The 24861-nt window shown below is 41.9% G+C and overlaps 2 protein-coding genes across 3 annotated transcripts in view; one reads left to right on the plus strand and one right to left on the minus strand.

The window, feature by feature from the left end:
• The first annotated feature begins 3929 nt into the window (after positions 1–3929).
• LOC117826456 (RNA-binding protein MEX3B) lies at positions 3930–12615 on the plus strand. Of its 2 annotated transcripts, XM_034702518.1 has the most exons (5): positions 3931–4165; positions 4259–4419; positions 4955–5530; positions 7356–7642; positions 7787–12615. In XM_034702518.1, the coding sequence occupies exons 3-5, from the start codon at positions 5023–5025 to the stop codon at positions 9020–9022; spliced, it is 2031 nt and encodes a 676-aa protein (XP_034558409.1). In that variant the 5' UTR covers positions 3931–4165; positions 4259–4419; positions 4955–5022; the 3' UTR covers positions 9023–12615. The 2 variants fall into 2 exon arrangements, with proteins under 2 accessions (XP_034558410.1, XP_034558409.1); XM_034702519.1 differs by having other exon boundaries at positions 3930–4419; positions 4958–5530.
• Positions 12616–13930: 1315 nt separating this feature from the next.
• Positions 13931–24861, minus strand: part of LOC117826971 (protein unc-13 homolog A-like) — a 41011-nt gene continuing 30080 nt past the window's right edge. Inside the window, 8 exon segments of the mRNA XM_034703411.1 lie at positions 13931–16985; positions 18942–19098; positions 19179–19265; positions 20135–20191; positions 20583–20730; positions 22857–22937; positions 23035–23091; positions 24478–24601. Of these exon segments, the coding sequence (XP_034559302.1) occupies positions 16697–16985; positions 18942–19098; positions 19179–19265; positions 20135–20191; positions 20583–20730; positions 22857–22937; positions 23035–23091; positions 24478–24601 (1000 nt within the window). The 3' untranslated portion in view covers positions 13931–16696.

Below are 24861 nucleotides of genomic sequence, written 5' to 3' on the forward strand. Positions count from 1 at the left end.
GTAAATGTACAGATGATTCAGAATGTGATTTATTTATGTGCTATAAATAACACATTTTAAGAAGGAAGCTTGGGGCCATAAATAAATGGAGCTTGGGCCGCGATAGGCCCCGGGGCCGTACTTTGGACATGCCTGTTTTATACTGTCTGCATTTTTTTCGTAAAGGATGTGTTGATATATTCCACATTTGTCTCGCATGCCCTTCATAGCAGTTAATTATTACTGTTAGGATTCCTCATTTCCTGAATCCTCTATCCTTGTAAAGCCCAAGGTGATATGAGGTCTAGCAGCCTGAGACTTTCTGAGGCTGCAGCTCCGCAAAGACTACCAGGGGGGAAACCAGAACAAAAACAGTTGTTGTAATGGACACCTTTTTATAGACAGGATGGACAGGCAGAGAAATTACAGTGGTTGCCGACTCTTTCTGTGTTCATATGGGCTTGTGATAGTTTAACATACACACACAAATATGTAAAACTATTTAGGGGAGAACAGGGTTGGTTGGCACACTCGTTATATCTCGCCACCAGAAGGCACTGTCTCTCAAATTGGCGTATGGACATTTCCAGAATTAGGATCAGAGCTCACCTACATAGTCTTCTCTGGAGTAAGACAGCTGAACTTGAGGTGAGAGGACTTTTTGTGTTTTTCATGTCAAATTGTAAATATTCAGCTCCTCTGTATTTTTCTTCTAGGCTTTTAAACGATGAGTTTATAACAAAACAAGTGTCACCCTTACAAAGTGTGAGAGGAAAGCTAGTTTTTATTAGCTAGCTAAGTAGTTGTTGGTTGATGGTCATTAGCCTTGATGCTAGCAAAAATTTCCAGTTGGGGTTGGTCGTCACATTCTATTTGGGGTTGGTTGTCACATGTAACGACCAGTTAAAGCTCCTGTGAGGAACTTTCTGTCAGTGTCGACTTTAGCGCCCCTTGTGGACAAAGTGAAACCTCTCTCAATGCTGATCTTGTCCTGTACATGTGTATATTATGCTTTTTGATACAAAATATCCTCCTGCTTTCAACTTACAGTCAAATATTTCACTCATTAGGGATATTTGCTGCAGAAAAAGTGAAAAAAAGTCTGACACCTACCCCCTTGCAGCAGTTTCAGGCTTAAAAACTGTGAAACAGAAATAATTAAAACCTGTCCTGATGGTCTAGTTTGCTTTTGTAGGCTATGAAGAGGCATCACTGTTAATTTCAGTCTGTTTCATAACCACTCAAAAACTCCTCACAGGAGCTTTAAGTAGGGCATTATTGTTAGGCTTATTTGTTTTGTTGTTATGTTGTTATACAGGCTGGCCTAAAGATGTGTTTCCTGTTCATGTTCCTTGCTCATTTTATGTTAAAATGCATTAAGTTATGTAGGTCTATCACTTTTCAGTGCAATTAAACTTTCAAATTTAGTTCTGCCTTCTTGCCTTTTTAAAAAGATTTTTCCCATTGAAATATCATTGTGACAACCAACCCCATAGTGTGTGACAACCAACCCCATAGTGTGTGACAACCATCCCTGTGATGGGATTGGTTGTCACAATGTGTCAGAGTGTCTTTGATAATTAATTGCCTCTTTGTTACAATGAGTTGGAAAATGAGAGGGATACACATTCCAAGCCAACACCTTAAGCTTCTGTTGAATGTAGGAATGACTATTGAAAGATTTTTTGATGATGAGCAATCATCAAAACAGTAAAAAGTGTGACAACCAACCCCGTTCTCCCCTACTTCTGTTATGTACAAAAAAAGTAGGGTGTGATCAGTTATATGAACCGTACAAACAAGGCTTTATATAAATATATAAGTGGCACCTATTACGCTAGCTGAGTAACAATGGGCCGTCAGCCACTGCATATCAGAATCAGAATCAAATACTTTGCTCTTATACACAGTATGAAAAAGTCAAAATATTAATAGAAAGAAGGAATAAAATAAGATATAGATATGAATGAAATAATATAATTTGGATTAATAATAAGTATATAAAGAAACGCAGAATAGTTAGAGTTCGCTATGTACAAAAGCACTGGGAATGAAGGTTTTATAAACATGATGTTGAAGTGGCAGGGATATTGCAGTGTCTTGTATTATATATGATGCAGTGAACAAACAACAAAGGACACAATAACATAAGGCACCAGAAGGCATAATTAAAACAGACATAACCAATGCATGTGATGGAAAAAAAACATGGTCATAAGACCAACAAAACAAGGACAAGGACCACTTCAAAGTCAGATTCACATTTCCTTTAAAAAATATTCAAGACTCATTCTTCTACGGTGGAAATCTGATAAACCTCCTTCATTCAATAGATGGATTGGGGAAATGCTCTCCATGCTGCAGCTAGAAAAACTAAGGTACAATCGAGCCAACTGTCCTGAAAAATATAATGCCATTTGGTCACATTTCATCGAATATGTAAAAAACCTGAGTCCATCATGAAACTCTTTTTGTTTATGGTAATGTAATTCTTCCTGTTTCATTGTCATGTCTATGAATGTAAAGGAGAATTTGTTATTTTATGTATTCATTTATTTTTTGTTTACAACGTTTATTTGGTTTGATTTGCTTGTTGGTCTACAGATTGTCTTTTACTATCTATTATTGTTACTGCATTTACTTTTATTATTATTACTGTTTTAGTTTTGTGTTGTTATTTATTTATTTTTTTCCTTCTTGTCCATCTTGTTTCGAGGTTTAGGGTGGGTGGGTAATATGGGTGGATGTAGGGAATAAATGTTCTTGTTTGTAAAATAAAAAACTATAAATAAAGCATTTTAAAAATATATATCTATTCAAGACAAGCTGTTACAAAGGCCAATACAAAAAGTAAATACGATTTTAACAGCAAGAATGCAAAAAAATAAATAAATAAAATAAAAATCAAGACCAGCAGTTGGCCAATACAAAAGGGCGGTGTGTATTAAAACCAATGAAATAATTATTAATTATTTAAAACAAAAAGACATACTTTATTACCAATTTAAGACTATTAAAAAATGGGATAGATATGTTTATGTTTTTTTTTAATACAACCACTGTTGGTGAGCATCTTTCAGTGCTGTTGTTGGACCACCAAAAACACTTTGTGGGTAGCCATGATGAACACACCCAACCATGAGCTCCTCTTTTTAAATAAATAAGTAAATACGATTTCAACAGCAAGAATGCAAAAAAAGAAAAAAAAAAAATCAAGACCAGCAGTTGGCCAATACAAAAGGACGATGTGTCTCTAGGTTTAGGGTGGGTAGGTAATGTTCTTGTTTGTAAAATGAAAAACTCTAAATAAAGCATTTTCAAAAAATAAAAAATATTCAAGACCAGAAGTTGACTAATACAAAAGGATGATGTTCATTAAAACCAGTAAAATAATCATTAATTATTATAAACAAATAAGAAATACTTTATTATTATTATTATTATTATTATTATTATTATTAATAATAATAATAATAATAATAATAATAACAATAATACATTTTATTTGTAGGCGCCTTTTAAGTCAGCCAAGTTCACATTACAGGTAATTAAAAAATAAAAAAACATTCATCATTAAAACAAACAGACTAAATAATAATATAAAATAGTGAGGTGCACAGAGTTCAGTTAAAAGGAATATGCTAATTCAAAATGGTGGGTATTACCAATTTAAGACTACCAAAAAATGTGATCAATATTTTTATGTTTTTGAGGAGTATCTTTCAGTGATGTTGCTGGACCACCAAAAACACCTCATTGGTAGCCATGATGAACACACCCAACCATGAGCTCCTGTTTTTAAATAAATAAGTAAATACGATTTTAACAGCCAGAATGCAAAAACAAAAAAAGGCATATATGAGAGGGGAAATAAAATATCATCCTGTAGACAGACTGATAGACACAATAGCAGTGACAGCAGCAGTGGCTTCGCGTTGATGCTGCATGTGGCCTTTGAACCCTTTGTTGTGTCGCGGGTGACGTCAGTGCCGTGTGCGGGAGACGGAGCGGCGTGCGCCTGGCGAGACAAAGGCGGCGGACCGACCGGGGTCAGGCAGCAGCACAGAGCCGAGAAGAATCACAGCTTTTTTTTAAAAACTAAAAGGTATCCTCTAACCTCTCATTTCAGCAGCGGTTTCCCCCAGAGTGAAACGCAGGATGAAGAAGCAGTGACACTCAGAAGAGGGTATATGCTTTGACTTCACCCACAAAGAGGAAAAACCCCAAACAGAGCCATCTTTTCAGGTTTTAAGGTTTTTCTCCTACGCCCCCCTTTTAGCGTGCTAGCTAGCTCACCTCGCCTAGCAGCTCCATAGCGCTGCACAAGCACAGATCTCCTCCTCCTGCTGGCTGCTTCTCATCTCTCCCTCCACAAGAAGAAGAAGAAGAAGTGGGCGACAAGAAGAAGAGACGGGAGCTCGTCGACAAAGTCAGGATCAAGTAAGTTCTTGTGGTTTCCCCCCCTCATGTTTACATATATGAATGTGACTGTGTGAGAGAATAAGTTGGACTGTCAGAGGAGCTAACCAGCTAGCTGCTCTGCTCCCAAACAAAGGGGTCGGCAACGTGACTGAGAGCCGACTGTGTGGGACTAGCCTGTTAGCTCACTGCTGAAGCTAACAACAGCCTTTATGTATGTGCTGTAGCTTTTAATTTGAATTCATGTGTTCATTTAGAAGTATCCGTAGTGAGTGCAGTGGTGGGTGTTCATGTAATCACGGGGAGAAACCCTTTGTGCTCGGAGGTAACATTGAAGTAGATTCTCCTGACAAAACAAGCAGCCTCCTGGATGGATTCAGTTGTCAGACAAGAAGCAACAACAGACAAAGCAAGGCGCCCAAATCAACACTGGGACTGCATGCTGCTGTTTGTGGGAGAGGGGTGCGGGGACTCTGCTATTTTTAAGTGGTATCTTCTTTGTTTGTGAAAAAGGTAAACAAATACTTTATTTTTCATTTTTCATTTTTTCTTCCAGAAGAGGGGTGAGCTCACTCCCAACAAACACAGGCATCCGTGATCTGATGTGAGATCAACGGAGAGACTATGCCGAGCCCTTTATTCCACCCCGAGATCATGGACCACGACGTGGTGATCAGCCAGCATAACGGGGTCGGTCTGCCCCGAGAGACGGACCAGGATACCCGGGAAGAGCACCAAGAGGCGCTACGCTTCGCCCTGGACCAGCTGTCACTCATGGGTCTGGAGAAGGTGGACTGTGGGGGCGGCAGTGGTAGCGGAGGAGGCGGCGGACTTGTAGATCCTCTGGATGGGACCCAGGGTCCGGGCTCTGATGGCTGCAACGGCGTGGGCGGAGGGGGCTACGTGGATCTACAGATGCTGGAGCATCCTAGTGGGTCCCGGGACTCGCCATCGTCTTGTTCTCCATCCCCGGAGTACTACGGCTCGGGCGGGTACCACATGGCCGGCTCTCACTCAATGCTGCACGGGGAACAAAGCAGCGTCCTCTGCAGCAGGAAAAGAAGTGTCAACATGACTGAATGTGTGCCTGTGCCCAGCTCTGAACATGTGGCAGAAATAGTGGGAAGACAAGGTAAGAGCCTGACTGTTTATGGTGCTGTTAGAGAAAGACCATGTTTTTGTTTGCATCTTTGTGGACAGTGTGTACAGGCAGCATGCAGCCTGCTGGTTCTTTGTTTGGGTGGCTGCCTGGCGAGAGGAGGGTCTCTCAACTTTTACAGCCTGAGCCCTTTTACTGTGGTAGAGCTGAATGTGTTGTTTTGAGTATGTGATGGAAACATAATGCGGGTACTTATTTAAAAGATTCTATCTTTTTCTTTATTTACATGCTCTTCTAGGAGTATTGAGACAATGCCCTGGCAGAGTAAGTGAGAGAGTGAGGTTGATGAGTAGGAGGGAGAGGGGGAGGGGTGGGAGAGGGTCAGACAAAGCGGCAGATTGTCGGGAGTCTGGACATGTCTGGCAGCATGCACCAAACAAAGGAAATACACCAAAATATGTCGCTTTTATTAAAACACAGATTCTAAATGTCTGATTTGAACCCTCCGCTGGCTGTGGTAACCTCTGTGTGTGTGCGGTGTGTCTTCAGAGCAGATTTGAGGCTGAAACGGGGCAGCAGGCTCACAAACACGGGACTGGGCGGTGTTACGCCCTGCACCCAACCCTGTCTGCCGATGCCGCTGCTGCAGCAGCCGCTAACCTTCCACATATTTATTTTACCTCCATTATTTTCATCAACATATTAACACCTCGCATCTGCTCATGTTCTGGTTTCGGTTTGTCCGTCTCCGCCGCGGTAGCGTTACGGCATTGTTCTCTTTGTTTGAAAAAGCCATGCTTTCTGCTCCCCAAGATGACATCACACTCTGCGCGTCCCATTGGTCGCTGAGAGCGAAGCGTCCATATTTAAAGGAACAGTACACAGATGATGCTGGAGCAGCATGAGTTGACACAAGCAGACAGTGCAGCAGATATTGACTCAATGTTTGGGCTGACAGGCTCTTCCTGTATCCACTGCTCCTGCGCTGGCTTCTGTTGGTGTGCAATAATGAAGTTAAAATGATGAGCTAATATGTGAATATACCATGAAGAAAGACATGAAAACAGAATGCAGGGTGATCTTTTCTTTGTTTTTGAAGATTAAGTAATAGTGATTCATTTTTAATCTCGAGAATCTTTGTCAGTTTGAGTAATTAAAAAGAAGAAGAAGAAAAGTACTTCATTAAAGGAAATTAAAAAAATTTCACTCGTGCTATTTTTGGACATGCTACACATACAGTTTTTTTGGTATATACATGCAATGCACACACATGCAGTGAACATGCTTAGGGATAGATGTCAGAGTGAGGATACTGCCATCAACCAGCGCACCCCGATCAGGCGGGGGTTATGTGCCTTGCTCAAGGGCACCTCAGCAGTGCCCAGGCAAGTGAACCAGCACCTCTCCAGCCACCAGTGCCAAACTTGATCCATACTAGGACTCAAACCGGCAACCCTTCGGTTCCCAAGCCAAGTCCCTATGGACTGAGCTACTGCCCCAAAGAAGCCCGGATTCTCATTCTAATGTCTAATTAAAGATATATTTCTGTCTCTTGAACCATCAATGACAATAGACTGTCCTTGGGTTTTGGTCAAACCAAGAGAAAACATTTGAAAGCTAAACCTTAGAAAGAACAAAACCACTAAGTTGAAAAAAAAATCACTCATGAAGTTTGGATTGTTTTGTATAATACTTATCTTTCTACAAAGTATATTTTGGAGCTGTACTCTTTAGACAAACTGAAAAAAAGTTATAACATACTCGCTCAGTCATAACAGAAGAGTGTTAACATTTGTAGCTGTGTGTTTTCATGGTTTGCTTAGCCACAGGATTGATTTTTGTGTTTAATCTTATCCAGGTTGTAAGATCAAGGCCCTGCGTGCAAAGACTAACACGTACATAAAGACTCCGGTCAGAGGTGAGGAGCCAGTGTTCATCGTGACAGGGCGCAGGGAGGACGTGGAGATGGCCAAACGGGAAATTGTGTCTGCAGCAGAGCATTTCTCTATGATCAGGGCGTCCCGCTGCAAAGCTGGAGCACCTGGAGGAGGAGGAGGAGCAGCAGGAGCAGGTGGAGGAGGAGGCGGCAGCGGTGGCGGCTCTCTACCTGGACCGCCACACTTACCTGGACAGACCACCATACAGGTAGAGAAATTCTCCAAACAATGTGTTTTTATTGTTTTGTTTTCACCCCTGAACAAAGGAGCAAGATGTTATATAATATACTTAACACTTAAATTTGAAATCTAATTAACTCCATCTATGAAAACCCTTCTCTTGCTGATCCAGGTGCGGGTGCCCTACAGAGTGGTGGGTTTAGTAGTTGGCCCAAAGGGAGCAACTATCAAGCGCATCCAGCAGCAGACCCACACCTACATCGTGACCCCGAGTCGAGAGAAGGACCCTGTGTTCGAGGTGACTGGCATGCCAGAGAACGTTGACAGAGCGAGGGAGGAGATCGAGACCCACATCACCCTGAGAACTGGAACCTTTGTGGACCTGCAGGGAGACAACGACTTCCACACCAACGGCACTGACGTCAGTCTTGAAGGCCTTAGCGCCCTGAGCGGAGGCTTGGGAGCATCTCTGTGGTCAAGAGCCACTGGCCATCACTCTGGCCCACCTCCTCCTCCCCCCTCTCCTCCTCCTGCTCTCTCTATGTCCATGCACCACTCCTCTAACAGGAAGATGTCCTCGTCAGTGGGCTACCACACGCACAATGGTGGGATGAGCTCAGACAGCTACAGCAACACCCGCAAGGCCAACGAGGGAGGCAGCCCCACCAGTCCCTTTAGCACAGGCTCCAGCAGTGCTGGAGGAGGATTCACTTTTGGGGGCGACTCCACACCGGGGCTCCCTTCCTCAGATGAACTTGGTTTTGAGTTCGCCGCCGCCAACATCTGGGCACCTTTCGTCAATGGTGGAGCGGGTGGTAAGGGGTCGGGCTCAGCTCAGCAGCAGCAGCAGCAGCAGCAGCCTCTACGCCGCAACAGCAGTGGCCTCAGTGGTGGTGCCATCACTCCACGATTGTCTCCAACTCTGCCTCAGGACGCAGGTGTGGGCCCCATGGATCACCCCTTAGCTCGCCGTGCCCAGAGCGACCCCCTCAGCACTCTCTCCTGGCTCCAGTCCAGCAGTGCTGGCGGCGGCTCCTTCTCCGGAGCATCCAGCTCCAGCTCAGGTGGCTCTTCCACCGGTTATTCCTCCTGCTCGGCTTCCTCTCTGCCTGGTGGCTCACCCACTGACTCTGAGGGAGGCAGCAGCGGCGTGGGCCTGAGCTCAGGGATGCTTAGTCGGCTCAAAAGCGGCTCTGGAGGCCCCGGGGTGGCAGGTCTGGTGGGCGTTAGCCCGGGAATCAACAGGGACTGCTTCGTGTGTTTTGAGAGCGAGGTTACAGCGGCCCTGGTGCCCTGTGGCCACAACCTGTTCTGCATGGAGTGCGCTGGGCAAATCTGCCAGTCAGCTGAGCCAGAGTGCCCAGTCTGCCACACTCCCACCACACAGTGCATCCGCATCTTCTCCTAATGCCCCGGCAGAAAGGGGGGGGGTGTGGGTTAATAGGAAGAGGGGGGGCTGGAAGAAAACTGGAGGGGGCATCAGCTGCCACCAGGCGGAGACGATGGAAGGATTCACACTAATAACTATCACACACACATGATGGACCATAATAAATGCATTAATAGAGATGATGATACTATAAGGATGTTGATTTATTTCTGATAACTGTCAAAGTTAATAATAACAATAATAATAAATAAGTACAAAGACTTATTTCCAGAGGTAATTGAAAGCGTCTGCAGACAGTTGGGGCTCAGACGGTGTTGGTGGTGAACTTTTGGAAGGAAACTAGTGTCTTATCTCTCTTCAGGCCTTCATTTTGACCTGCAGCAGCCCGCACTGCTGACAGGTCCGTCTCTACATCTCTTCATTCTAGCTTCTTCAGATCTTTGCCTGCTTTCTCTCTCACAGCCTTTCCTTTTGACACTTTTGTACTTAACAGATATTTTTCGATGAAGCTGTCAATGAGGCCTGCACTTTTCTACTCCCTTATTTTAACGTTCTCGATAGGACACAAACTGTTCTGACAAATCCCCCCACCCCCCACCCCCCCCTCCTCCTCCTCCTGCTCCTGCTCTCTCACTCATGCTGTTGTTTGTGACATGGCGTGGCAGGGGGGGCGGCTATTTTTCTGTACGCTTGGAACTTTTTTATTAAAGGTCGGGCACGTAGTAGGGCACCTAGCAGAACAATGCACCCAGGGGACCTCCTTTAAGATCAACTCCCATTTGTCTTTGTCACACAAGACAATTAGCCATCAGCAATGCCAAATGAATGCTATTAATAGGCGTGTATTATTTCCTGATCAAATTCAATAATATGTAGATGAGTCTGCCCCACATTTGGAATGTGGATGCTGCATTGATTCACATTAATACTCCTTTAATAAGTGAGGAATGTGAGGAGTGTTGCTGTCTAAGGTCAGTTCTCTGTATGTTTGGGCTGCCTGACAATCCCTTTACATCTGTCTCTCTGTTTGTGTGTGTATGTGTGTGTGTGTTTGTGAGTGAATAATGCCCACTCATGCTGTGTTACATCAGCATCATTAAGATCTGGTTTCCTCTCCTTCACTTCACTCACTCAGTCTTACAGGAAGTGGATGCTCTGGTCCATCCAACGCCGGGATGTTCTCCTCTCACATCCTCCGTCTGTTACTCTCAGATCGGCTCGATTAGTGTTTCCTACTCTTTACGTTTCACTCTGACTGCAGACTGTGTGGCAGACAGGCATGTGTTGAATTCGAGGATGTGATGGGGCTTTTTCTGATGTCACTCATGAAGGTTTATGTCTAGTGAGGTTTTTTTAGGAGATGGTCGCTCCACGTAACAACAAGGGGCTCGATTTGAACCTTTTATTTTTCATGCACTGTAACTCCCAGCCCCTCTAAAAATGAAAGAAAAAAAAGAAACAGCTCTTACTGTTTTTGTTTTGGTCTTCCACCCCATTTTCACAGCAAAGCTGTTAGGCACTCTCTCAGAAGACACACGCACAGCTGTCCTCCTGGCTTAATGTAGTTTCCTATATGGTTAGTTGTTTGAGATTTGTTCTGTTTCCTAGCATAACTCGGTTACTCCAAGTGAGGCGGCTCCATCCTGTTTTTGTGTTTGTGTTTTTAAATTCAGCGTGAGTTTGCAGTAACTGCCGCCAGTAGTGTTTAGACTGTACGTATGATTCAGGCAGTGTCGGCGCGGTGGTACACGGTTGCTGTTAGCAGCCCTTTTAAACATGCATGGAAATCAGCTCATAGAGTGAGACAAGCCATGACGACAGAATTAAGACACTCGTAATTCTCAAAGGGCTTCCTCTGACTGCACAGACACATGACCACATTTTTCAGGCTCACACATGTAGGTTAGAATCAACTTATCCTTTATGGCAGCTAGTAGCTAGGTCATCCAGGGCTTCCAAACACTTTTTGTGTTCAAATCCCAGCAGCTGCAGAATGTTTTTGCTCTTTGTTTTTAGTATTTTTTTTTCTTTCAGTGTCCCTACAGTCATCACTCTCTGATCCTGTCTGTTGTCTTGCAGTGTGTCAGGATGGGTTGTAGGGTTTTAATATCAAGGAAAAAAGGGTAACTCTACTTGAGTAAATAGTTGAAATGGGCAGTTGCTGCTGTGCTTTGGTGCTCCAGCCAGTTTAATGTTTATTTGCTGTCTGACTGTTCGTTTGCTTCTTACGTGACAGCAGCTCCACAGAGGAATCTAATAAGTCGCTGTCCTGGTTGAGCACAGCAGTGCACTAGTTCATGTGTCCAAATGTGTAGGAAAAAAAAAACTGCCCAGGAGCTGAATCGGTAGTCTTTATGAAGACTGTCACATGGTGCTTTGGTGCAACTCCCTGCTGAAACACAGTTAAAGAACAAAGCAGTGGGGAGGGGGCCTTTTTGGATTCTCATTCTGCAGATCTGACAACCCTCGTTCTCATTCTGGTCCAAACACAGCGGCCCATCCCCTCATCGGGCTGGTATATGTTGCATTTTGTCTCGTACTCGTGCACACTCGGGAACAGACACAGGGCTGCAAATTTGTCTGAATGAACAGATCAGAGGTGACTGTGTGAGTCTGCTGAGGCCAATCTTAAAAAAAAAAGCCCTCCTTCAAGCTGTCCAAGTGTTCAAGGGATAAAATGTGTTGTAAATGCCAGATAGGGTCTAATATAGACTCCCGTGTTGCACTCGGAAGTTTCTGGCCAATGAGAGAATGTTAGGGTTTATTGTACAGTAGTTTAATTGTTAAAAAGGTACAATTTTTCAGATTGACTGCTGAATTTTTATTGTTATTATTTTTTAGCCAAACCTTTCCCCCCTCCCCCGTTTCCTTCCTAAATGTTTGAAAACAGGGTTTCCTGAGGCATGCTAGCCAGTGACCTCTGACCTTTTTTTGTGATTTGAGGGGGGGATGCAAAGAGAGCCACGCCAGTAAGGGGTGACAGACACCTCTCAGCCTCCGCTCTCCTATTTTTTGCTTTAATTCTTTTTGTATGCAGAACCAAAATGTAAAATGTCAGTAAACTAGGTTTCAGGCCTGACCTGAGTGTGTAAATACCCTGAATACAATCATTGGGATCTTGTTTTCAAAGCAAAATGACCTAATTGAAGATAAGTGTAGTTTCTAAAGAACATGTATCATTATTTGTAAGTTAACCATCTGCATGTCTTCAAGCCACCTGGCATTAGCTAATAATTTTTAAGATAAAAAAAAAAACTTTTTACACATTTTATTTTTTACAATTTATTTGCTTACCTAAATATCCCAGACAATAATGTGACCCTTTTTATTACTTCAAATTTATTTTTGTTTTCCATTTTTTTATTTTCCTTATTTCCTGTGTACTACATATAGGCAATTTATAACAAAATGAGAAAATTATTGAAGAAATTTTAAAATTGAAATATATTTTATTTGAAAGTTTATGGACCTTTTAACCGTGAGCCGGGGAAATTGTATAATCATATGATTTGAGCTGACTTGACGGTTATAAGAAATGTATCAAGAGTTTTATTTTTTATGCTTCTTTAATAAAGTCTTGTTTTTGGTTTCATTTTTTTACTGTAAAATAAGAACTGGTGTGTTGTCTTTATTTCTGCGGAGGGTGAAGCAACTGTCTCTTTGCCACATGGTGGCAGCACGGACACACCTGCAGCAGGTAATCTGCAGTTCAGACATGTTTGTGTGACGGAGAGCAGACATCGGTTTAATGGTGGAGAAAAATCAGACGGCACTGGGAGGACCTGAATCCAGCACGACAACACATCTTGTGTGGATTAAAAAGAAATGCAGTGATTTATTGGAAATGATTAGACAAGCAAGATTAATGTATTTGGAATAACAGCTTAGCAGTGATTTATCACGTTCAGGATTTTCTATTTTCTATCCTATGCTTTTATGAATGAAGGTTAGGAGACTGCTGCTCTTAAATAGCTCATTTTTAACATAGATGTTTTCATGTTCTGATGTAATACAAAAGTACTTTGTCACAAAAATCCAGAAATAAATTTAGATTTTATTTAAAAAGTATAAAGAAAGTAATAATTACAAATGTGAATAGGTCCTAGGTGTTTGAGTCAAGTGGTCTAAGGGTGAGCCCCTCATACCGCTGCATGTCCACCCTTGCTCTAGATTCAACATTTTCTGTCTTTCTTCAGCTGTCCTATCTAATGAAGACAGAACAAACAAAGAAAAATAACTTTTAAAAAGTATCTATTTTGGGTTTGGACTCTAAAATTGGAGACCGAAAGATTGGTGCTGTCAAATACTTTTTGGATTTTACCTTCATTTCACTTTCCAAAGATTCCAGTTTTGATGTTAAGAAGTAATTAGCTATTAAATTATCACAGGGAGAAAAATATGTCACTGCAGCCTGTATGGTGCACAGTGTTTCACAGAAAGCTCACTTGGTTTAGTTACTTCAGTCTTCAGCATGTAAAAACATTCAAAAAGAACTAAAAGCTAAAAGATGATTATTGATAGTTAATGTTTGAATGTTTATGCCACGGTTTAAAGGAAAGTTCCTGCTGACTTCTCATTTTACTGAATCAGCCTTTTGTTTCCACTTCAGGGTGTGGACAAGGAGCTGAAACATCTGGTTCAACTTGTGCAAAGTGGTGGTGTGTGATCCTCCCCTCCCCCTCCACACAGGGGTCAAAGGTCACAGCAGAGCAGAGTGAGTGCTCACCGAAGTGGAAGCTAGTTGTTCCAGCTGAAGATTTGAGACAATGAAAAAACCCTGTTGTTTCCACGTGAGAGGGGAAGAGCATCTGGTGAAACACTTGTCTGGTTTAGACTTTTTTTTTTATCAGAGCAAGGATTCAAAGTTGTTCCATTTGGACTTTTTTTTTTTTTTTTTAAACCACAGGAGGAATAATAAAGCAGACGTTTAGATTGTGACACAAATGTCCTTTTAATAGGAAGCAGATCACAATCAGGCTGCATTCCAGTTTCTCGTCATCCTCATTAAAGAACGATCAATAATGATAAGAAACAAATTAGAAACATCCTCTGTAGAAAATAATTCTCTCATGCGAGTTCAGTGTTCACACTACATTCATATTGGTTACATATGACGTATTCACAAGCCTTAAAAAAACATTGATGATTCATCATCACATTGCATTGGAAATTAAAAAGAAGGGAAAATAAAATAAAAAAGCAGAAGAACATCGAAGAGACACGTGCTGGCACGATTAAGTTTTCCCATCATGCAATTGTAAGTTGATTCTATTCACAGGGGTGGGCGTCATTGGTCTCCACAGAGTCGTGTCGCCGTGCATGCATGCATGTGTGTCTTCTTACATGTGCCCTTTTGTGCTTGAGCAAAAATCTGTGTAGATGTGAGCGTGTGTGTGTGTGTGTGGTTGTTTACGTGTGCATTCAAATGTGAAGCAGGCAACCAATGAGCCCAAACTTGATTTCACTTTCTCGGCTACAACCTGACATGTAAAGCTTATTCTTGAGACCTGGGATTACTCAAGACAACATACACAATGCATCTGCACTCACTGTTGAGTGAAAAAGCACCCTTTAAAGGGCTAGTTCAACTGAAAATGAAAGTTGAGTCGTGACATAAAGTGATACCTTTTTGATCTGACTCTTCCTTTGATGAAAGACAGCTGATGAGTAACATTTAAAGCTCTGTTTTTGGCAGGATTCGTCAGTATTCAGTGAAGACAGCATGTGACAGGCCAGCAGGGACGTCTGGTGCAGCTCCACTCAGTGACAGGAAAAACCTACTGCAGCTTTTACCCACTGTCACTGATATCAAGTGCCACCAACAAACTACAAGACTGCGACTGTGACTGAGAAAACGGTTTCATTTTACGCACATGACAAGACTAAAACATGAAACATGAACAACATAAAAGCTTGGCGGTGACTCTGATGGCTTTTTTTTCTTCAAAAATAAAACGTACTCAAGATCTGGTTCGTGCAAATTTGGTCCTAATAAAAGGCAAATAGGATTTCACTCTTATCCAAAACATGTGAGACACAGCTTACAAACTTTATACAGGAATGGGGATTTTATGAGTCCATAAATAAATATCCTTTACTCACACAATATAAGAATCATAAGTTTCCCATTCCTCCATGTGGATATTGCAGTTGGTGCTGCTGTAGTTACATTGACAGCACTGTACGTTTTAGGTATGTAGGTACAATATATTGCTCACAATCTCCAAGCCCATTGTGCAGGTGTGACTTTCAGCCCACACAAACACTCATACACACACACACACACACGCGCGCACCTCCACACACATGCACACACACAATAACAAAAGACACAGCAGTGTTCACAGAGAAGTGTGTCCTTCATATAAACCACAGGGTTCTGTGAACATACAAACTATTGCCTTTAAGAGTTGTGTTTGGATACGTCCATCAGCATCAAGTGTCTTTCTGGTTTTGTGTGGATTTTCTCAAAGTTCCTCCACAGTGTCGTTTGTGAGAGATCTTCTGAAGGAGGGTGTGCATTGATGGGGGGTAGGGTAGGGGGCGTTGTGGACATCTTGTGGTCATTTTGCAAACAGAAGCAAGGAGAGCGTGTATGAGTGCGTGACATGAAATCCCAGTCCACTGATCCCGTAGCCCTTTTTCGGAGTTGTGTGCACTCTAGGGGTGTGGATGTTTTAGACTCTTGGGTATTGCTCCATTTTTTTGTGATGTGAAGCAGTAAAAGCAAAACAAAGTAGAAATAAAAAAAGAGCAAAGCACACAATGGCCTTTAATTTAGCCTTTATCAGTAGATAACAGGCTCAGCTTTCTCCTGCCGGTGTGTTTCTCCATGATGATAAAAGTTTGTCAGGTCGTGACTATAAAATCTTGTTATATATGCACCATGCTCACACAGGTAAAACATCAGAGGCACCCATCTTTTTGTGGTGAGGGGGCAGTAAAGTAAGTCACAGTGATCCTGGGGTCAACATGCAGGACGTTTGTACATTACAGGACACACTAGCGGTGATGTTGCCCCTAGACGCTGAGCTATGGTCAGTGTTGCTTCCTGTTGATTTTTCTCTATTTGGATTTTCGGGGCAGGAAGCTAATCTCGGGTCTGTGCCTGAACTCCAGCTTACACAACACATCAAACCTCAGGAAGACTACGCAGAGCAAACAACAGGGGAGAGGAGAAGAAAAGGATGACGGACTGGAAGAACGACTCACAAATCGGGCAGGCAAGCGGACAAACGAACGGACAGACAGAGCAGAGCTAGGCGAGGGCTGCTCTCCTGAAGACACAGAGAAGCAAAAGTGCAAAGTGGTCGTTCTCAATCTATTCACATGGTTTTCATTTTTCTTTTCTGTGTTGAATTCTATCGTTTCTAAATGTACAGTGTATAAAAGGTGTGATGTGTTCAAGGGAAGGTAGAGTGAGGGATTGAGAAGTGCTGCTGAAGTGAAGCTAATCCTAAAGTGAGTGTGTGATATTGAAGATGAAAGGTGAGATTTTATAAACATGGTCCTCTGTGTTTGCATTGATAACATTGCAATGTTAATGTTGCATAATGTATGCAGATATATATGTACAATAGAGCGTTTCATGTGTGTGCTTGTGTATTGCACTTCTATGTAGGTGTGTGTGTTCTCTATGTGTGCATAATACTATGTCTATGGGGTTTTTGTGCACACTTGTGCCCCGCCGTCTCAGCTGCGGCCCTCCTCCGCTGAGCGCTGGTCTGACTTGAGTTTGACGAACTCTTTGGCAACGTCGTCGTTGTTGCGCTGGGAGAGGATGCGCAGCACTGTCAGACCCGTCTCGTCCATGTGGACACGTCTGCCCAGCGGCATCCAGCAGGTGACGCTGCCTTTACTGGCAATGTCCTTCACTTGCAGCAAAGCCATGCCCACGGTGCGGTCCTCCCGGGCAAAGCAGTAGTCCTTCACACACACCTGCAGCTCGTAGCTCTCTGGACCCACCTCAGTGCCCAACGAGCTGGAACACAAGAATCACATCTATGTGTTTAAACCTCGGAGTCCTATTCAGTGGGTCTCAATACTTAAGAAGGGGGCAGTGTGCTGTAACATATTTTAAAGACCCACAGAAATTATTACAATGTTATAAACTGTTATTTAACAAGGGACAAGCTTCATATCAGTTAGTCATAAGTAGAGCTGGGCGATATTAGAATTTATGTTATCATGAAAAAATATTTCAAATCAGTCGACATCGATAATAACCCTGATAAATATCATATCATTATTTAATTTAAATTTAAAAGGGACATTTTTTGGTCCTTTCAGCTGTGTTTACATTCCGCTCTATAAGTGTTTAAGCCCCGCCCACCTCTCACCCTGCGACATGATTGGCTGTTCAATCTTTTCTTCTTCTTCTGTTTAATTTTGGGTGGCAACTAGTGTTTAAGGCTCACTAGCGCCTCCCTTTCCCTATGGTTGGGGAGTGTAATTACAGGTTTATCTATATCGAATTTTATTGAACATTCGTTATATTTATATTAAGAAAAATTGTATATCATGATAATTATCTTTATCGTATTATCGCCCAGCCCTAGTCATAAGCATTTAGGGATGGGGATCTTAAAGACAGAGTACCTCAAATGCGCTGTGTGAAACAGAGGCTGCTTAACTGAGGGTTTTTGCAGACATTAGGGTGGGATGGTGAAAGGAGTTTTCTGAATAGTCAATTTTGCTAAGCTACAACAGAGGTTTTAAAGAGTGAAAATCTAAAACTGGAAATGACATAAAAGGAGCTTTAAGTCCATCAAACTATTGTGGAACTCTCTTTTCTAAATCATCTGGTACAAAGTTGTCTGGAGAAGTGATTTTAGGTCTGATAGCCAAAGCTATTCTGCACACATGTTGATTTGTGTTTCTCTGTTTTCTGTTTGTGTCTTTATAACAGCTGGGACAAAAAGCATATCTCCTGATTTCATTCAGTCAAAACATCAAAATAAACAGGTACATATTTGTCATATATTGCAACTTGATATCTGCATTACTCACAGTTTTATGTGGAATACTAACTGGTAAAAAGGTCTATTAAAGGCCTGTAGAAACGGGTTGTACTAAATATTTTCAGAAACCATACACATCACATGTCATTGGGGCCTGGGTCTGTTGAACTTGACAATACAGTATGGGTGGTGTTGTTATATTTAGGTGTTCTGCTAGTGGATATGACAGACAGTGGGAACTGGCATGGAGGGGAGTTACTCTGGGACACCAGAGATAACTGTTAAGGCTCTCTGAGGTGTTGTTTCCCTGACTTTACAAAACATCAGTGAAGGGATGTGCCCACTTGATAACCCCAGTGATGTGCTGGCTCTCGCTGCCAATCTGTCCTTTATAGTATCTTGGATTGTGTATAGCACCATATCACAACAAATGATATCCCAAGACTCTTTCCAAACAGAGCAAGGTCTAGACCGTACTCCATGTTATATTGTTAACAAAGACCCAACATCAAGACAGGATAAGATCCAGTCCCATCTTACTGACAGGACTCAGTCTTAATCTTAATCCACCATGGGCAGCATTTAGCAAGTTACAGCGGCAAGGGCAAACTTCCTTTTAACAGGCAGAAACTTTGAGCAGAACCAGACTCATGTTAGACAGCCATCTACCTCGACTGAGTTGGGGTTGTAAAGAGGGATAGAAGGAGATGAAGAGAGACAGATAGTAGTAGTTATAGCAGCTGGAGTCTGGTGGGGTGGGTTTCTCCACTGAGTGATCATGCTTTCTTAAAGCACACGTAACTTGTGTTTCATTTAGAGTCTTCCTGATGTTAATGAAGCTGATTTGTTGATATATTTCACATATGCTTATTGAGCCTCCAGAAGTGACAGCTAAGAGTTAACTGCACACATGGCTTGCACCCAGGTAAAATGCATCCCTGATACGATTAGATCCTACAAAAATAGCAGATACTCACTACTGGAAGCTCTCACTGAACTTAGGGGACCAGCTGTTGTTCTTGGACTTAGTGGCAAACTTCCTCTTTTTGTCACTGAGGTGAGGGCCGATGATGTAGACCTCAACGAAGGGCCTGAAGCCCTGAGCCTTCCACTTCAGATCATTAGCAGAGACGACTAGAGGGAAGGAGCAGGGGGAGTTAAAACAAGAGAAAAACCAACATAGAGATTTCATTCTGCTCTGCTTTTTTTTTTACCTTTCACATTGATCTTGTGTTCTCCGTTAGGCTGAGGTAAAATGTCCACGCCCATGACCACCTCGCCAACTGCATCCACTCCTGACGCTGGAAAGACACACAAAGAGGAACTGATTGTGCGTGTGTGTTTGTGTAGATTTGTCTTTTGATGACCATTAACACAAAGTAGCACAACTGAGATACAAGACTTGGAGAACCGTGATGCATCAGGAGACTAAATTTAAAAATAGGAACACCCTACACACGCACGCACGCACGCACGCACGCACGCACGCACGCACGCACGCACGCACGCACGCACGCACGCACGCACGCACGCACGCACGCACGCACACACACACACACACACACACACACACACACACACACACACACACACACACACACACACACACACACACACACACACACACACACACACACACTCTCTGTGATGAACAAACGAGCAGGACTTGGCTGGGTAAAGCAGCTTCTGTGCCAGCTCTCATGCTGAAAAATGGCAAACTGTAATGCAGCAATAGTTTGTGATTTGTTCTTAACACTCTACTGATATTACTGTAAAAAGAAATATAGGAAATGGGCAGAATACAAACTGTAACATAAGTTTCTAAAATAATACTTTTTATTTGTGGAATAGAATCTGTGCATGACAGATCACTGCTGTTTTCACCATTTGTACTCTTGTGATCTCTATGCTGGACGTCAATCATCTCTCTATGTGCACTCTAAGTTATTACCATAAGTAGTCTAATGCACAAGTCATGCTTTCTCCTATACATCTAATTAAAACAAGAGTTCATGTGACGAAAGGAGGAGAAGAAGAAGTAGAGAGAGGGTAGAGGCTGAGCAGAGCGCTGACACCGCTCACTGTCTGGGGTTATCTTTGGCTCATGACAGTTTGATCACACAGATGTCTGAGTCGCTGTGTGTTGCTCAGGGGGACAAGCAGGTATTACCTTTCTCTGGTGGCGTGTCTTCATTGGCTGTGTACCTGAGCCCTTTCCCTCCGTGGACTAAGAGGAGACAGAAGAGGGGAAGGAAAGTTAACATAACAACAGAGGAGGCACTTTGAACTTCATGAAAGAGCTCTTTTTAATTTTACACAGCGTTCATCTAAAAACTGCAATGCAAATAGAAATTTGACTTTTGCCGGGATTGCTACTGTAACTCACTAAAGCAATGAATTAAACATTTTCTTCCTCCACTGTAAGCAAGTTATTCTATTTAATCCTATAATCCCATTTAACTCCATAAGCTTTAGTCACAGTAAGAATAAGCAGGAGAGCTCTTTGAGTTGAACCAAAAGCCTTTTTTGTGGAGAATTGTTTGATCCTGCTGCAACACAGTGTGCGTGCGTACGCGTGTGTGACAGTATATGTGTGTTGATGCGGTCTGAAGTCGTACCCTGAGCGCTCTGTGAGAGGACAAACTTCCTGATTAGCTTGTCTGTGGCCTGGGTGTACAGGGACAAGGCGTAGTGCAGAGACTTCAGGTCTGGACTCTTTTCCAAGAAGGTTTTCTTCAGGCCCACACCTCCAGCGTGGAAGTATTGCTGTGAAACAGACGAGACATGACACGCTTATTGTAGGTGTGTGGAGGTCAAACTTACAGAAAGGCAGACTCACAGACAGAGTAGAACAGAGATGGCTCAGAGTGTTAAAATGTACATAATTGCATAATTCTTTAAATCAGATAAATATCCTGTAGGTGCCAAATTGACTGGGCTGAACATGTACATCAATGACTTTATTTGAAGCTACAAATTCTGAGTAAGACATTAGTTATCAGGAATGACTACATTATAGTGTAAAAGACAATCCTTTTACATATTGATTTTAACTCAAACATGCAGAATTTTAGCTTATGGTTGTTGTTTTACATCGCCTGTTTTTAAGATTGACCTACACTACCAGTCAAAAGTTTGGAAACACCTTCTCATTCAAGGGTTTGTATTTATTTTAATTATTTGAAACACTGTAGATTAATACCAAAGACATCTGAGACCACCAAAGATATATGGAATTATTACATTTTTAAAAAAGTGTTAAACAAAGCAGAATATGTTTCATATTTTAGATTCTGTAAAGTAGCCCCCTTTTTCCTTCATGACAGCTTTGCACACTCTTGGTATTCTCTCAGTCTGCTTCATGAAGTGGTCTCCTGGAATGGTTTCTAATTATCACGAGCCTTGTCAAAAGTTCATTTGTAGAATAACTTGCCTTCTTAATGTGTTTGAGACCATCAGGTGTGTTGTTCAGAGGTAGGGTTAGTACACAATGGATAGCCCTATTTGACTACTGTTGTAATCCATATTATGGCAAAACCAGATTATTTCATAGTTTGGATATCTTCAGTATTAAAATACAATGTTGAAAATAAGTAAAATAAATAAAAGAAACCATTGTATTAGAAGGTGTGTCCAAACTTTTGACTGGTAGTGTATATGGCTGTATTAAACACATCTCCATCATGACTGAGGTGAAAAGACTGTAAAAAAAAAACACTGAAATCTAAAGGCTCAATCCCTGTACCTAACAAATCTGATGTCCGTCATTGCTTCTCATGTGGCTGCAGTCACTGACAACTCCCTGTGTGTGTCATTAACCATGTTTGGGAGTGTTTTGTGTACGTGTGGTTTGTGTGTCTGCGTGAGCAGATGTTCTGGGTCACCTCCGCTGTCAGCCAAAGGGCCTGATTGGTTCATGACCCAGATGACCACAGCAATCGGAGAGGAGTCAGGAGTCATTTGGGGTGTAGATTTGACAGAGACCAGCTTGCCTCTGTGCCCCAGACAGATTAATGGTAGTAAGCCAGATGTGTGGCTTTTAGAATAAAATGGTGACATTCATTTGTTTTTTTGAGCCACTAGTTGACTGGGCCAGGCTCTTGTTTATTTTAGAGCATACTCTTACATGTGGATTATCACACAGGGTCTAGGGATGCTGTTACACTTGTTGTTTGATTTGGTAAGTTGGGTTAGGTAGTTAGCTTGTATTTCTAAGTAGGAGTCTTTTCAGTCCTATTTATTAGTTGGTTTGAGGAACCCCCACAGGCCCTCTGTTCAGGAGCATTTGTCCCATCTTTTCTCTAATAACACACCCTTCACTTCTTTGTGAATCAATCATTTTTCATTCATAAAAACAAAAGCTTTCATGTTGCTTCTGTTTTCCCCTGACAAGCTGGTTTGTGAAACTTTGATTTAGGACAGCACAGACAGAAGTGAAATATTGTTTAAAGGGAGAATCAACAGCACACGTTTCCCAGGCAGCTGATATGGAGCGCCGCCTGCAAGCAAGTTCAGGCAGACAACTCTAGCTGCGCTGATTCACACTGACACGTCATCATCCTCCCCAGCAGCTGATCTCAACATCCTCATTTGGCGGTCTATTTAAGCTGTAAGTCTCCCTGTCTCTGCCTCTGCTTTGCCAGTGCTCCTGCTGTCCTGCCTAGTGCTGTGTGCAAACTTCTGACCCACCTCCTCCCCGGCATCCACCTGCAGGCTCCAGGGGGGTTAGTCCTTTCTCATTACTCCTCAATGTCTGCATTCAAATAATCTACGAGGAGTAATGAGGTTCGGAGCCCATACGCCAAACACAATACTGTATGCTGCAATAAACTTTATCTTAAGTAAATGTGAGTGGTCTGACTGAACTGTTATTAATGGAAGTCATACCATACCTTAATAGTGTCCAGTGCCAGCTCTATGACTGCACACTGTTTAGGAGTCAGAGCTTTGGCCTCCTCTCGCCCCATGTGCTCCTGTGAAACAAATCAAACCGAACAAAGGTGTCAGTCTTTAACACAGCCACGTTTGTGTGTCATGCATTTCTTTTTTTTGTCTTCTCTTTTTTTTCACCTTCAGCTTGGATAGCTGGCCCAGCTCCTTAGCAGCGTTGAAGATCATCTGAGTGCCCTGTCATACAGAGAGACAAACAGACTCATGAGTACAGTGAGGAGAGGCAGACAGAGTGTGTGTGTGTGTGTGTGTGTGTGTGTGTGTGTGTGTGTGTGTGTGTGTGTGTGTGTGTATGTTTTTGTGTGTGTGTATGTGTGAGACAGATGCAGTAGTGGGAGATTTTCAATGTGAGAGGTGAGTTCAGGAGGTTTGGTGAGGACAGACTACAAACGGTGCCCCATAGATTTCATGTATCTGTAGTAAAGTTGTGCACCCTGAAAATAACAGCAACAATTCCCCACATTTAGCTCCAAAACGTCATAAAAATGTAGAGTGAATTTTTAAAAGTCACTTTTTTTTATCACATTTAAAGGAATATTTGTGATCTTCTTCACATTTCATTTTGTTGTGAAAAATATATTAAGTTAAAATTTTGTTAAATCTAAATGCTAAATCAAAATCTAAATGTTCAATGATAAATCTAAATGTTAAATCTAAATATTATATATATATACATATAAATATTAAAAATAAATGTTAAATATAAATATAAATGTTAATTAAATATAAATATAAATGTTAAATATAAATGTTAAATGTTGCTCTGCGATCCTAAATATTTGAGCTGATATGCAAATTCACACTGCTGCATATCAGCTAAATATTTAGAATTGCGGAGCAACATTTAACATTTATATTTATATTTAACATTTATATTTATATTTAGCATTTGGATTTAACAATAATTTAACTTAATATATTTTTCACAAAAAATAAAATTAAATGTGAAAAAGATCACAAATGTTCCTCTAAATGTGATTAAAAAAAGTGACTTTTAAAAATTCAACACATTTTTATGACGTTTTGGAGCTAAATGTGTGCACAACTTTACAAATGGCGCCTCATAGAAATCAGTTTGATAAGTGAGGGTGAGATACAAACTACAGATTTTATACCAATCTAAATAAACGTTTAAGTTACACAGGCTTTATCTTAAGAGAGAAAGAATGGTTTAGTGCTTTGGTGCACAGTCAGTCAGTCAGTCAGTCAGTCAGTACTGCAGAGAGTCTTTCATTTCTATCTGATGCACTGTGAAGCCATCTAAATCCACAGAGAAGACAAAAACAGGCGACAAAGGCTACAGAGGGTGTTAACACATCTCAAGTTACAGAAGAGTGTTTCTACATGCTCACAGACACTGCACTCAAACATACATACTTACAATAACCTAAGAAAGAAGGAAAGAAAGAAAGAAAGGCAGAGAGAAAAGTGTAATGGTAGAATTGATGGGTTAATGTACAAACACAATGAAACAGCAATGAAAATCACTGAACTTTAGAAGCAGAGAAAAAGAAAAAGGTGAAGAAAACTGAGTCAGTCAGAGAAGTTTTTCTCATGACTTACTGTCTGGTCAGTGAGCGTTGGGAGCACGATCGTTTTTTCCATTGTGTTCATGACGAGTTTCCACAGCTCCTTCAGCACTCTCTTCAGGACCGTCTTCTCACAGATCTTAGCAAACAGGGACAGGCTGAAAGACAAAAACACATTTCCTTGACTTATGGATGTAAAGAGAGCACTAAAATACACACTTCTCATTTATTAACTGCTTATGCGTGCCTGTGAGGTCATTAAAACTTAAAGCCCAGTGAGTAAGAAGTAGGAGATCTGTTGCCTGAAATGAGCATGGTGTGTTTTCTATTACAGAGAAACCATCTGTGAAGAGTTTTCAACACCCTCTTATGAGCTCTAAATACTTTCGGAAAAAGTGGGGTTGACCATGTTGCATTG

Source organism: Notolabrus celidotus, chromosome 15 (assembly GCF_009762535.1).
Source record: "Notolabrus celidotus isolate fNotCel1 chromosome 15, fNotCel1.pri, whole genome shotgun sequence".
NCBI classification, from domain to species: Eukaryota; Metazoa; Chordata; class Actinopteri; order Labriformes; family Labridae; genus Notolabrus; species Notolabrus celidotus.